This window comes from Anabrus simplex, chromosome 13, assembly GCF_040414725.1.
Source record: "Anabrus simplex isolate iqAnaSimp1 chromosome 13, ASM4041472v1, whole genome shotgun sequence".
Taxonomy (NCBI): Eukaryota; Metazoa; Arthropoda; class Insecta; order Orthoptera; family Tettigoniidae; genus Anabrus; species Anabrus simplex.
The window spans coordinates 6,103,586-6,118,934 of NC_090277.1; the positions used below are offsets into that span (position 1 = coordinate 6,103,586).

The following is a 15,349-nucleotide window of genomic DNA, read 5'->3' on the forward strand; positions in this document are numbered from 1 at the left end:
CAGCGCACCACTGCTATTGTAGACTGTTTTTGCACACTTATTTTGATTCCATATTCCTCTATTTCCTGATTCCATACAGTAAATAGTTTTTGTACTTCTATTTCGCCTTCTCTCCATATTACTTTGTCATCTTACTATGCCTCCTTGGTTTCCATTTCTATTCTTTTCTGTCTTATAATATTGACAGTCATGTTAAATTACAAGCTTGTTGTTTAGTCTATTGACAAATAACCTATGTAGCAATGACAGCAATAAGGTAATATATATTTCTGGTGTGTGTCTCAGTGTAAAGACTTCGGGAGTAACCAACAACCCCAGCACCTTCTAACTACTTTGGTTGCAGTGTGAAATGGACCTGGAAGTGAACATCAAGGAGGAACCAGCCTGGCTTGAAGAAACAACAAATGCATCACTTGTAAGTCTGATCCAGTTAACTTTATAGAGATCAGAATGTAATCCTTAGTAGCTGAATAAGTTTGGCAGGGGCAAAATTTACTGTGCGCTTACCCAATATTAACACCAGCAGTCACCATTTGCTGCATTGGCTTCTAAGCGTGGTTTGTCTTTTGTTTCTTTGTCTGTGAATATGCCACACTGTGCTAAACAAAGCTGCCAACTGCTAGGAACTATTAACAACACTATTGATGTACATCTATGGGTCCAGCTAGTGACAAATCATTGTTCATGGGAATAGGAAAGAGGTTCTGATGGCATAAACCCCCAGATAAGGGCCGCTTAGTGGACAATTGGTCTGAAGCCTTTGCTAGGGAGATGGCAGTGCATTCTATGTTTTGTAATGGCAAAAAGCTGAAATTATGTTGCGGGCTTGATAGTGATGGGGCTTTTGTTAGGTGCAGCTTGTGACAAAGTTGTGAAGGCAGTGTCTCAAGTTCGAGGCTTCCGGGGCATTTCCGGTATTAAGTACCGATTGACTGACTGGCTGTTTTTAATTGATTACCTCTGTTGGTTATTGAAATGGATTTCTGGAGGCTGTGTGGTTATGAATTTATTCTGCATGGTTTGGTAATGGAATCCTTGTGTGATTGACATAATTTCCTATCATATGTTAGCCAAATGCAGTGCTAGTAATTACTGAGGTGGTAGAAAATGGTGGGTGCTAAATTGATTTAGGTTATGGACAATAGGTCTCAATATATTTTTCGTCAGAAAGAAATTCCAGGTAAGATTTGCATCATTTAAACTTTTTTACAATGTTAGTAATGTTGGGTGAGCATGTAATAAAATTCTGCCTTGGCAGTTTATTGTGAGTATAACTCGCCCAAGACAAACACCCTGATGCAGTGGAATATTTAGGGTAGAAGGAAGATATTTTCATCATCTTTCCTTGCTCTTTGTTGCTGCTGTATACACAGTCCGTTGCAATCCTCTGAGTGTGTATCTTTCAGTTCAGTGACTTCTTTTGATAGCTCAGAGGGTAAACTGGTGACATGCTAATTTCACACCGGCGAATTATGAATTATCCCGGCATATATTTGTAGTGATACCAGCATGAACGTGAATTCCTGCACTTCAGTATGGCACCTGAGAATCTTTAAAAAACTTGAAAGTTGGTAGAGGGATGTTCAATGAATAACTGTGACTTAACAGTAATAATCTATTGCAAATAGTATGAAATGCTAATTTATGAATGAGATATTGCCCAAGAGTTGCTTAAAGCTAAAATTCTGCAATAAATGCACACTATTCTCAGAATTAATGTGTGCTTGTTGAGTTCTAAGTTACAGGTGCTACAGAAGAGAATGGTTTCTGAACATATCCGAGATGTGAGCGTACTCAAATTTCTGTAAAATATTTTCACCGCCTTGTCAATACTTATACATTTTATGTTATTTAATTACCGTACATGTACATGTTTCGAGAGCCACCGCTCTCTTTTTCAGCGGTGCCAAACATTAATTGATCCTTGGACTAAGGTATAATGGTATAATATAACAAGTATCTATGAATTTTGAAAATTTTTAGAACAATTTCTCTTAGTTTCACCTTTCCTATTTACTATGTCATTTGTTGCAGATTTTACTGGAAATTTCCTAACTAATGTAATCTATTAAATTAACCTCTATATGTTAATTTATGTCCTTATTTACATATGAAAGAATAATTACTTCTTCTTCTCTAAATTTAACATTTACTTGTCATTTAGTGGAAATCCTTAAATAAATCAATGATCTATTATTTTACAAATTGATTACTCAGGGTTACCCTCACATCCACAATCTGCTGGGAGATGTGTGTGTTAAGGAAAGAGCAGATTTGCCTGTGGCATATGAGAGATCAAATAGCTCAAAATTCAAATGTAATTTCTCTCAAAATTAGTATTTTGCTCAGACGTTGAATTCATTTAGAAGGGCAGATTTGTGGTAAGCTCATTTTTTTCCTCTAATACATGTCAGTGTCTATGTTACATAGAGAACCATGTCTAAGGACTACAGAATTCATTATTTCTGAGCAAATTTGCCCCTTCTTAGTGGGCTCTGATACCTTGGGAACTTAAGGCACATTAAAGATGAACTTTTCTTTCCTATTTATCATTATTTCCTTCTCTGTTTTGTGCATCTTTTTCATCCTTTCCTTTGTATGGCTACTGTTCTCTTTCTTCTGTATTGAATGGGTCACGTCAGTATATTCTGGACTTTTATACTTCAATTCACTTTTATTAGTAAATGAACTTACATTTGAATGTAAGCTTTTGATTGCAGTCCCTCCCCCACATCTTCAGTGCCAACAAGATTTTATGAATCCAGGTGAGAAATTTGATGGTCTTGTAGTAGATCATGAAAGAGCTTCTGAAACTGTGGATGTACACTCCAACTCTCCACTGATGGTGTTCTTATCTCCACAGTTCTTCACAGAACACTACATAACATCTTTGTAGTGGTAAAACATTCTCATTTGTACAGTAGTTGCTTTGGGTTTGGACTACATCTCATCTTTCCCTGGTAACTGACTGTGATGAGCCTGCTTCTTTCATGATAGTTTTTAATATTTACATCTGGAAGCATTGAAATATGCTACCTGAAACAGGACTGTCTCAATGCAGTATGTAGTCCCTGTGAGCTCGGCAAAACCAGAGTAGAGAATGTGATCAAAATATTTCAAGGTATTTAAATGTCTGTAAACAAACTCTATGCTGAGAATAAAAAAAAGATTTAGAACAGTTTCAACACTTCAAATTGGTCAAACAACCTCTAAGATTTGATTGATATGTTTGGACATATGAAACAGTTCATAAGATTCAGTGTTTATGTCTATGACAGCTTCCTTCCAAATTCTGGGCAAGATGGCCTCAATTCAATTCCTGGTAGGATATCTTCTGATATGGCTAGAAAATGTTTCTCACTTTATATTTGGTTCTCAGTCTCATCCTTTCTCTGATGTAAGGAGTGAGCAAGGATAACACCTTTCTTAGTAGAGCCTGTGGTTTTCCGAATCCTCTGCTGGTAGAAATCTTCCATAAACATTAGGGACATTTTGAAAGTAACTGTAATACTGGCAGGTAATTTGTTTTTGACTATATTTGTAGATGTGTGTTATGTGCATACCTAATATATATTATTTTCCTCAGGAAAATATTGAACGTGTATCAGAAGTGATAGCTCTGAAAAAAGAAGCCAAGTCAGAGTTAACAGAGCCAGAGTCAACACAGGAAAACTCTCTTGAGGTAATGTACATAATTTTATAAGCCATCATCACGTAATGAAAATAGTTAGAAAATGGGTGAACAGACATCAGTCGTGGTTTCCCATTTTCACACCAGGCAAATGCTGGGGCTGTACCTTAATTAAGGCCACGGCCGCTTTCTTCCCACTCCTAGCCCTTTCCTGTCCCATCGTCGCCGTAAGACCTATCTGTGTCGGTGCGACGTAAAACAACTAGCAAAAAAAAACAAAACAGACATCAGTGGTTGACCCTTCATTTCAATGCATACGATTGATAGTCCTATGGAAAATATACTTTTTTCTGAGATTACCTGTTTACATACCTAATTTTCACTTATCTTTGAAGTTGTTCCATGATCTTGCATAAATTATTGTGTAGCAGTTACGATTGGTGCAAAGACCTTTATGTTATATCATTTCGGTGCTGGTGTCATTCCTACTAATTCTTTTGACTTTGTAAGTGTTTTTGAGCACAGAGTTGCTATAAGATTCATTCTTTTGTTACTGTTACTGGATATTTTACCAGTTTTTGGCAAGTGATATAAAAATAAACTTGTTATATTATTGATTACATTAATTACTAGCAAATGTACCGGGGCTGGTGACCTTCGATTTTATGCCCCGTAAAACAACAACATCATCATCAGCAAATGTACCCATGCCTCTCTAAGGCATTCTACATTGTATACGGATATTGAAGTAAATTACTGAACGTGCAGTGAATAAGAGTTTTAGAAATTGCATGTCTCTCAGCTTATCCAGAAGCAGCAGGGTGAGGTTCCCATATTTTGTTTCCAATGTAAATGCCCCTTGTTTCATTGTTTGCAAGTTGGCAACAGTATTTATTCGGTCTTAAGCATTGTCAAATTCATTGTGCTAATGGAGGAGTTTATCTGCTGTTTTCTGGTACAAATCCTTAAGTAATGTATTTACAGAATTGAGGGCCACATTAAGCACATATACACTGGAATCGTTTTTGGTTAAGAAGATGAAAATGTCATCACGGGGAAGGATGTTTCAAGAATAACTACACTGAAAATCATCTGCCAGATGTGAAACAGGTTACAAAGAATGTTTTATCATTGAATTAACAGTTAGTGTGCAAAAGTTATTGTGTAATGTGATATACTTAAGAATAGATTGCATCGGGAAGGAAGATTTCGGGTATTATCGAGAATGGAGGACATGCTTTGGACTTAAACATTTTCTGAAGAGAGTCATTAATGATTATCCACTTCGAAGGCTGGCACCTCTACCTACTGCATGGTCACAATAGATTTGATGAGTTCTCATTACAGTGGCAGGTGCCCATTCCTACTTCCAGACACATTACAGTTGAGGAGTTTTTATTATAATAGCAGGCACCTTCCCTACTGCTTGTCAGAATTGAGTTGCACTGTTATCATAATGACAGCACCCTTTTCTTAATGAAAGTCACACTGAGTTTGGGAATTTCCTTTGTAATAGCAAGGCCACTATGCCTAATGCCAGTCACATTTTAGATGGGTAAATTTTTTTATAATGGCAGGCACACTTGCCTACTCCCAAACACAATTAATGAAGGGAGTTTTTACCAAAATTGAATGCTCCCTGGACTTCTGCTAGTCAAATAAAAAAGGGAGTTATTCATTTGAATGGTAGTTCCTGCTTACTAATGCCAGTTACACAGGGGTTGGAAAGGATTCCATTCCTACTGCCATTAAAAGTCTCTATGGAGAGTAATGATTACAGTAGCAGATGCTACTATTAATTAATTATGACAGACACCCTTTCTACATCCCTAAAAACAGATGTTAATGAATACACACATCGATTGCATGTTAACAATATTGCAAACTTTCATTTACAGATTAACTGCTGCTATACAATACATCATATTGACAAAGGGATTGTACAATAGGATGCCTCATTTAGTGGTCAAAATGGCAGTCTTAAGACATTTTCTTCTGTCTCATCTATTTAGTTGTAAAATTGAGTTAGAAACATTGAATAAGGTGAAATTGGATAAGGTTTTCTCATCTTTGGGCACTAATGTGACAGCTACAAATATAGAAATTGGCTCAGTTGTGGATACTGGGTGGGTCAATGTTCGTGTTGAATTATGTGATTCTATCTTTCGTTTAAGTTATTCGAACTACAAACTACATGCACAAAGAGGAAAATATAGGTATATTCGAGGAATACATAAAATTGTAACATATAAGGAATGGATATACGATGAAACATCATAGGACCGAAGTGGTAGATCACTACAAATTGAACAGAGATTGTGCCAACCGTTTGGTGATACAACTTACCATTTAGCCGTGAAATGGCTCAAAACGATTGTCTACTCCGTTGTTAAAATTGCCTCCATATTTCGATATTCTTTGGTAATAAAAAGTCAAAAGTTTCAAGATCTTTGAAGTTTTTCATCAGTTATGGGCTGAAATGTATATTTTCACCTAATTTCAATTTTCTAGCTCATCTAGAATATTGTGCCACAGTCTTGATTGTGGCCGAGGGGGTAATATATAGGACTTTCAGGAAACTGTAGCTAAAATTTTGCAAATAGCCATTATTACACCTGAAATGGAAACTGTATGAAAAATTTGCCGAAATAGTTAATGTACAGACACACTGTCGTTATGATTTTATTTCTATGTAAATGAATCTGCTGTACGTAAACTCAAATTCTGTAGTATCTCATGGCCAGAAATATTCATTTCAGGTAAGAAATCAGTACAGCCTTGAGAACCACCCGGTACCTTCTTACACTCTCTCTCTCATTGGTCATATCCACTAGATGCGTTAACACATGCACACATCTGAAGAGTGAGGGGAGGTGGAGGAAACGAAGTATGAGGGTATCTGGTATGAACGAAACACACGCTCGACAATGAAGACAGAGGGGATGAGGAGAGGAACCACATGGCTCCTTCAAAGCAACAGACATGATGTGTATGTCAACTCATTGAGGGTCAAATTCTCCAGTTTCTTTTTAATTCTTGTGTAGGAAGTCTGGCTGAAATTTAAGCGTTCTCGACTATGACTTCATTATCAAATGGCTTCATGCTCAATAACTGTAAGACGGAATGACCTTATTTTTGTCAATATGGGCCCTGTCAAATACTATTGCTACTACTACTACTACTACTAATAATAATAATCATAATAATAATCATTGCTTTCCTCAAAAACCAAAGTAAGTATTAAATAATTAAATAATTATGATTATCAGAGACGCAAGGGCATTTGGAAAATCGTTCAGCGCTGATCAAACAATTAAATCCCATGTGTTGGGGTGGGATTACATCATGAACAGTTCATCGCAATTAAATTACAGTTGATTAATAGTTTTCCTTGTTCAGGAAAAGCTAATGTAGCCAGAATGTTTATCTTAATCAGTTACCAAAAATCCTAGAGTTGGGAGTGACCTCTGGGTGTGCAATGTCACAAGCCCCACCTCCTGAAAGACGAACATATGTGATGTTGCCTTGGATATTTCTCCTTCATCTCCAGGGTTGGCCAAAATCTTCGCCCAGACATTACTTGTGTCCTTTTCCACCCGAAATACTTGGGATCATGATAGTACAACACCTTTTGGGCTTTGTCCGCTGGACTTAGCCTGCAAAACCAACATTTCATGATATTTAGTAATCCTCCTGTTGAAAGAATGCACATGAGGAAAATTTTATAAATGGATTTCCATCCAGGTTTGTCAATTTCCAGTCAGGCTGGTCTTGTAAAAATTGTGGGAGTAAAATCACTGTCTCGGTTCCCTATAAACCCCCCATCTTTTCCGGTAATTTGAATTAGTACGGATGTCAAAACCTAACATTGAACAGGTGGATGGTAAATATAAAGTATATTTGAAGTATGTGCAGAAGTTTTCAACTTAAAAGAAGTAACGCTTTACATGCACCCGCTCTTGAGTTAAGTCTGGTGTGACTTGTACCGAAAAACAGTCCTTTAATGATATCTGCCTTATTAATCCTCATATCGAAATAATGCACATGAGAAAAAAGGTTTAGAAATTTATTTCCATTAAGGCAGGTAGATTTTCACTTAGGCTGTGTGTATTTTGTGGGGGTGCAAAATTGTGGTTTCTGTTTCATAGAAATCCCCAGTGAAATTACGGATTTAGAAACAATATTGGTCCTAAAACCTACTCAAGGACAGGTGGATACTAAATATGAAATTTGGTAGAAATACATCTAGTAGTTTTAAGTTATAGACAGACACCAAAGCTAAAAAATATGTAGATGGTTATTGTTACACCTTGAATAGATAACTGTACAGAAATATCACCAAAATAGTAAATGTACAGACACATGGTCATTACAGTTTTATTTATATATATATATGAGGAATCTGCTCCATGTACAACGCCTTTCGGGTTTTGTCCACTGAACTTAGCCTGCAAAAGCGACTGTTCATGATATCTCACTTTTTAATCATCCTGCCAAAAAATGTCCAAGAAGAAAATGTTTTAGAAATGGATTTTCATCATGTTTGTTCAATTTCTGGTCAGGTTGATCTTGTCTATATTGTGGCAAAGTAAAAGCACCATTTTGTTTCCCTATAAACGCCCAGACCATTCCAGGAATTTGAAATGATATGTGTGTGAGTCATCAGTCCATAGACTGGTTCGATGTAGCTCTCCATGCCACCCTATCATGTCCTAACCTTTTCATTTCTATGTAACTATTGCATCCTACATGTGCTCTAATCTGCTTGTCATATTTAAACCTTGGTCTACCCCTACTGTTCTTACCACCTACACTTCCTTCAAGAACCAACTGCACAAGTGCCCGGTGTCTTAAGATGTGTCCTATCATTCTATCTCTTCTTCTTGTCAAATTTACCTAAATCGATCTCCTCTCACCAATTCGATTCAGTATCTCTTCATTTGTGATTCGATCTATCCATCTCACCTTCAGCATTCTTCTGTAACACCACATTTCAAAAGCTTCTATTCTCTTTCTTTCTGAGCTAGTTATCGTCCATGTTTCGCTTCCATACAATGCCCCACTCCACACGAAAGTCTTCAAAAACATCTTTCTAATTTCTATATCAATGTTTGAAGTGAACAAATTACTTTTCTTAAGAAAGCTCTTCCTTGCTTGTGCTAGTCTGCATTTTATGTCCTCCTTACTTCTGCCATTGTTTGTTATTTTACTACCCAAGTAACAATATTCATCTACTTCCTGTAAGACTTCATTTCCTAATCTAATATTTCCTGCATCACCTGCATTCGTTCGACTGCTCTCCATTAATTTTGTTTTGGACTTATTTATTTTCATTTTGTACTCCTTACCCAAGACTTCGTCCATACCATTCAGCAGCTTAGGCATAGATATCAAGGATAATTTAATAAAAAACCACCTATTCAATACTTTCCACGTTTAATGTGGTTTTTAACCACATGATTTTATGTAGATTTATTTAGATCAGGTACATTGTGCTGATGATGCCCATTAAGAAGGGCGAAACATGTTCACGATCTGTCTATTTTTTATAATTATTTAACCACAAAATGTGTTATTGTAAGTATTGACTAGGTTGACATTAAACGAATATTCTGGAAATTGTATGTATTCACCGTCGTCAATACGGACCAAAAAATGAGGTTAATGACTTGTAATCTTCTGCAGTCTCAGATAAAATAACAATATTATTGGCAAACCTGAAGGTTTTGGTTTCCCCTCCTTGGATTTTGATTCGCTTTCCAAATTCCTCTTTGATTTCCTTTACTGCCTTTTCTATGTAAACATTGAAGAGGAAGGGGGACAAACTGCAGCCTTGCCTCACTCCTTTCTGGATTGCTGCTTCTTTTTCAAAGCCCTTGATTCTTATCACTGCAGACTGATTTTTATACAGATTGTAGATAATTCTTCCTTCTCGGGATCTGATCCCAATCACCTTCAGAATCGTAAATAGCTCGGTCCAATCAACATTATCGAATGCGTTTTCTAGATCTACAAATGCCATGTACTTGGGCTTGTCCTTCTTGATTCGATCCTCTAAGATCAGACGTAAAGTCAGGATTATTTCACGTGTTCCTACATTTCTTCTAAAGCCATATTGATCTTCTCCCAACTCAGCTTCAACTTGTTTTTCCATTCTTCTGTAAATAATACGTGTTAAAATTTTGCAGGCATGTGATACTAAACTAATGGTGCGGTAGTTTTCACACCTGTCAGCACCGGCTTTCTTGGAAATAGGTATAACAACATTCTGCCGAAAATCGGATGGGACATGTCCTGTCTCATACATCTTACACACTAAATGGAATAACCTTGCCATGCTGCTTTCCCCTAAGGCGGTCAGTAATTCAGAAGGAATGTCATCAATTCCAGGTGCCTTGTTCCTGTTTAGGTCTCTCACAGCTCTGTCAAACTCTGACCTCAAAATTGGGTCTTCCATTTCATCAGCATCGACTGCCTCTTCTTGTTCCAGAACCAAATTATCTACATTTTTACCATGATACAACTGTTGGATATGTTCCTGCCATCTTTCTGCTTTGTCTTCTTTCCCTAGAAGTGGCTTTCCATCTGAGCTCTTAATATTCATACACCTAGATTTCCTTTCTCCAAAGGTTTCCTTGATTTTCCTGTATGCAGCATCTACCTTTCCCAGGACTATACAACCTTCGACATCTTTGCACTTCTCCTTCAGCCATTCTTCCTTAGCTACCTTGCACTTTCTATCCACTTGATTCTTTAATCACCTGTATTCTTTTCTGCCCTCTTCATTTCTAGCATTCTTGTATTTTCGTCGTTCATCAATCAGGTCTGGTATCTCCTGAGTTATCTACTGATTCTTAGTTGATCTTTTCTTCCTTCCTAACATTTCTTCAGCAGCCTTACTAACTTCATATTTCATGACTATCCACTCTTCCTCTATTGTGTTTCCTTCAGCCTTTTAATTTAGCCTTTGTGCCACATGTTCCTTGAAACAATCCCCCACACTCTTTTCTTTCAACTTGTCTAGATCCCATCTTTTTGCAATCTTTCCTTTCTTCAATTTCTTCAACTTCAGATGGCATTTCATGGCCAACAAGTTGTGGTCGAGTCCACGTCTGCTCCTGGGAAAGTTTTGCAATCCAACGCTGGTTTCTGAATCTCTGCCTAATCATAATGAAGTCTATATATCATATCATCCAGTGTCTCCAGGTCTCGTCCACTTATACAGGCGTCGTTTGTGGTGTTTGAACCAAGTATTGGCAAGGACCAAATGCAGAATTCAATCAGCCGAGTTCCTCTTTCGTTCCTTTGTCCCAATCCTAATTCTCCTACTGTATTACCTTCTCTTCCTTGGCCTACCACTGCATTCCACTCTCCCATCACAATTAGATTCTCGTCACCTTTTGCATATTGTATTAAATCTTCTATCTCTTCATATATTTTTTCAATTTCCTGGTCATCCGCTGAACTAGTAGGCAAATAGACTTGCAGTATTGTGGTGGGCATTGGTTTGGTGTCTATCTTGACAACAATAATTCTTTCACTATGCTGGTCGTAATAGCTTACCCGCTGCCCTATTTTCTTATTCATTATTAAGCCAACTCCTGCATTTCCCTTGTTTGATTTCGTGTTATAATTCGGTAGTCACCTGATCAAAAATCCTGTTCTTCCTGCCAACGTACTTCACTTATACCAACTACATCTAACTTTAGTCTATCCATCTCCATTTTCAGATTCTCTAACCTGCCACAACGATTCAAACTTCTAACATTCCATGCTCCGACTCGCAGAATGTCAGTATCCATCTTCCTGATGATTGCCCCCTCTCGTGTAATCCCTACCCGGAGACCCGAATGGGGGACTAGTTTACCTCCGGAATATTTTACCCGGGAGGAAGCCATTATCAGTACATCATTCATACAGAGAGAGCTGCATGTCCTCGGGAGTTAGTTACGGCTGTAGTTTCCCATTGCTTTCAGCCGTGTAGCATTATCAACACAGCTAAGCCATGTTGAGTATTATTACAAGGCCATATCAGTCAATCATCCAGACTGCTGCCCTTGAAACTTCTGAAAGGCTGCTACCCCCCTTTCGATGAACCATTCGTTATTCTGGTCTCTCAACAGATACTCATCCTATATGGTTGCACCTGCGGCTCGGCTATTTGCGTTATTGGGACTCGCAAGCCTCCCCACCGCGGCAAGGTCACATGGAAATGATATGGACCTTAAAACCTATCTTTGGACAGGTGGATGCTAAATATAAAGTTTGGTTGAAATATCATCAGCAGTTTTCAAGTAATAAAAAATATGTCTTACTTGCACCCGCTCTTGAGTTAAGTCTGGTGGGACTCGCACCAAAAAATGGTCCATTAACAATATCTCCCTTATTAATCCTCATATTGAAATGATGCACATGAGAAAATGTTTTTAAAATTGATTTCCGTGAAGGCAGGTAGATTCCCATTAAGTTTGGTTGAGTATGTTTTTGGGAATGCAAAATCACGGTTTCAGTTTCTTATAAACTCCCCAGTCAGTTCAGGGATTGAGAAACAGTATTGGCCCTATAACCTACCCAATGTCAGGCGTATTCTAAATATGAAGTTTGTTGGAAATATATCCAGTAGTTTTCTAGTTATAGACAAACAGACAATCAGTCATCAAAGCCAAAAAATAATAAAAATAAAATGGACAACTGTAGGGAAATTTGGCCAAAGTGGTGAATATACAGGCACACGGTCATTACAATTTTATTTATGTAGATGACGGGTAAGAATGGGCATGTTTGTAAGGGCAGACCTTCATTTTGAGATTTACTTCTCCTAAACGATACATGATATCAACAAACAGTTTGCACTATCAGACGCTCCTTTTATCGCTGTAGATGTTTGGTCTTAGAACATTTTCTCGTTTCTCCCATATTTAGCCCGTGGGTTCAATCGAGTTACGATATAGGAATGGGGTGAATTTGGGTACATTTTTAACAATTTACATTATTTTTCACAAACTTATGTGGAAGCTGGAGTAATGAAATCTGGTTCTCATATAGCCATTGGTCTTGTCAATGTGCTTGCCAAATTCGATGACTCTATATTTCCTTTAACACTAGGATTATCAAACATTCTTTCTACCTACTTTCACCGAAGCGGTCATTTTGACCGATAGTGGCAGGTATTCGTTTCTTGAGGATATTGATGTCTGAAAAAGGTTTGAATTTAGTATAAAAACATCATAGACCATAATTTAATGATTATCATGCATGACTTGTAAACACTATTATGAATAAATAAATAAATAAACAAATAAGTACAATAGGAAGGCAGAATGTTCTTCTTACACACTTTACCTTACATTATATACATATCTGCATGAATGTCACTTTCTGCTTTTCAACTTATTTGTCGCACTGAACACACACACACTTTGCTTGGTCACCTTTGAAGTGAACTTAACAACAGACCAGTTGTTTTAGAGATTGCACACCTTTCAATGATCTTGTTCCCTTTACACACTTCTTCCCTGATTGATAAGAAAACTCAGCAAGACGCAATACTACGTGTTCACTTAGGGTCTGATTGGTGGGTCGCGTTTCATCTTTTCCAAGATAGAAAAACCGTTTACAACATACTTGACTTCCACATCACAGCCAACCAAAATTTCATACCAAACTTTTCTAGTTAATTGGCCATATACTGCATGAATGGGCATCTAGCATTCGATGGAAAGAGTTGTTCATCCACGGTAATGTTCTCACTTGGTCTGAAGCATATAGTAAAATTAGATATAAATTTGTCTCCCACAACAGATACAAGCGCCAATCTATCAATTTTCAGGTGATCTCTGCTGGTAGATCTGTCATCAAATCGAAGAAACCTCATGATATCCAGGAAACGGTTTCGTGCCACAGTTCGGGAGAAAATTCCAGAATCTCGCTTCTGTGACCACAGATCGAGAACGTTCGTGTCAGCTCCATAAGTTCCGCGTGCGTATGAAAAACCAATGACAGCGTCCAATTCTTCCAAAAAAGTGTCCGTTCAGGATTGTTCAGAACTTCGCGGGCTCCAACCTCAGTATATCATTCGATGTGGCGCTGCTTGGATTCGTCAATAAAAAGACGACAAGCTGTAGTGGCACAAGTTCCTTCAATGTGGCGTTTTGCGTGTCTTGTGGGACCTCGGACTTCCCTCAGTATATTTTACTGTCCTCGACGGCCTGGCAGGCTTTGTAGATCAACAAGAGTCCGCACTGTTCTATCCAAAGCGACTTCTTCCTCGCCGACCGTTTTATGCTGACCACGCTACCTACCACAGCATGTGCTCGGCCTTCTGTGGTTGATACCATGCTCCTTGCTAGTAAATTCATTATCTTACTTAGTGTTTCCTTCACCTGCAAAATTTAATACCAAACTTACTTACACTGTGCACAGAATTACGTAAATACAAAATGACTACCTTCAAATAGTCTTACCTTTGTCATCAGCTACTTTGCTGGTGTGTGTGCATCGCCATTTGGCGGGTAGTTCCCTAACCTTTCAGGTCGAAGGCTGCTGTGTGATGTCATGTTCACGTGGAAATTCTGCAGGCTCGACGCAACTGGAATCACTATCCGAACTATTTCCGTTTGTCAAATTATACAGGTCTTCGCAATTATCGAGGTCTAAATCAGTCCCAGCTTCATCGCTTGATTGTGATGGGGAAATTATATGCTTATGCTTCAGAATTTCGGCATCCATTTGCAGACTACGCGAGAACATGCTTCTTCGAGGGAATTACAATCGGGAAATCTATTTTGAATGTTTGTAACCAGTGAACATGACAATTGACTGCTCATTACGATTGCACACCTGTCTTTCATTACTGAACAAATACTGACTGTATTTTCCTGTCAGTGTATTTGTATCATGTTTGAAAAGAGCCATCGGCTGTCCCATCGCAGCACAACAGTAAGTTCTATCCTATACTATGGCAATAAAGTACACTGTAACAGCTTGTTAGAGTGATATCCCGTTCTAAATGAATGCCACAAAATTCTGATGGGGTAGCTACTACAATACCGGTCAAAATGACCGCCCGGTAAAAGTAGGTATATGACCTCATAGCGCTAACTAGAAAGGAGTTATGGGTTTTTGAAGCTATGTGCCGAAAAGTACACTAAATACGGTTAAAAGCCACCGAAGGGTTTGTATGGTCTAACCGTATAACGAGAGTGATAGAGAAAACAAAACTGAAAACGATCATTTTGACCGCTGCCGTAAACCTAGTGTTAAGTGTGTCAGACTATGTAATATACTTATAAAAAGCACAAAATTGAGGAAGAATCGAGAAATACAGCCAAATCTAACATATAAGGATGAGAGAGACTACAAAGTTCATAGGACCAAAATTGTAGATCACTCTAAATTGAACCAAGATTGTGCCATCTGTTTTGTGAAAGGACTTGACGATTTAGGCACCAAATAGCTTGAAACGAGGGTCTGCTCCCATCATCACAGTTGGCACCATATTTCGATATTCTTCAGGTATAAAAAGTGAAAAATTTAAAGCTCGTGGAACTTTTCTGTTGGTTAGCAGCTAATATGCATAATTTTGCCTGATTTGTGTTTTCTAGCTCGTCTGGCAGATGGTGCCGTTATCTTGATTTTGGGCGAGGCAGGGAACGTAGGACTCTCAGGAAATTAAAGCTAAAAATTGTGCAGATGGTCTTTATAACCCCTTTAAGAGAT

At 38.0% G+C, this 15,349-nt stretch overlaps 1 protein-coding gene across 1 annotated transcript in view; it reads left to right on the top strand.

Annotated features, from left to right (window-relative positions):
- Window positions 1–337: 337 nt before the first annotated feature.
- LOC137502941 (uncharacterized) overlaps window positions 338–15,349 on the top strand; it is an 86,632-nt gene continuing 71,620 nt past the window's right edge. Inside the window, exons 1-2 of the mRNA XM_068230160.1 lie at window positions 338–415; window positions 3,587–3,682. Of these exons, the coding sequence (XP_068086261.1) occupies window positions 350–415; window positions 3,587–3,682 (162 nt within the window). The 5' untranslated portion in view covers window positions 338–349. The remainder of the gene's footprint in view (window positions 416–3,586; window positions 3,683–15,349) is intronic.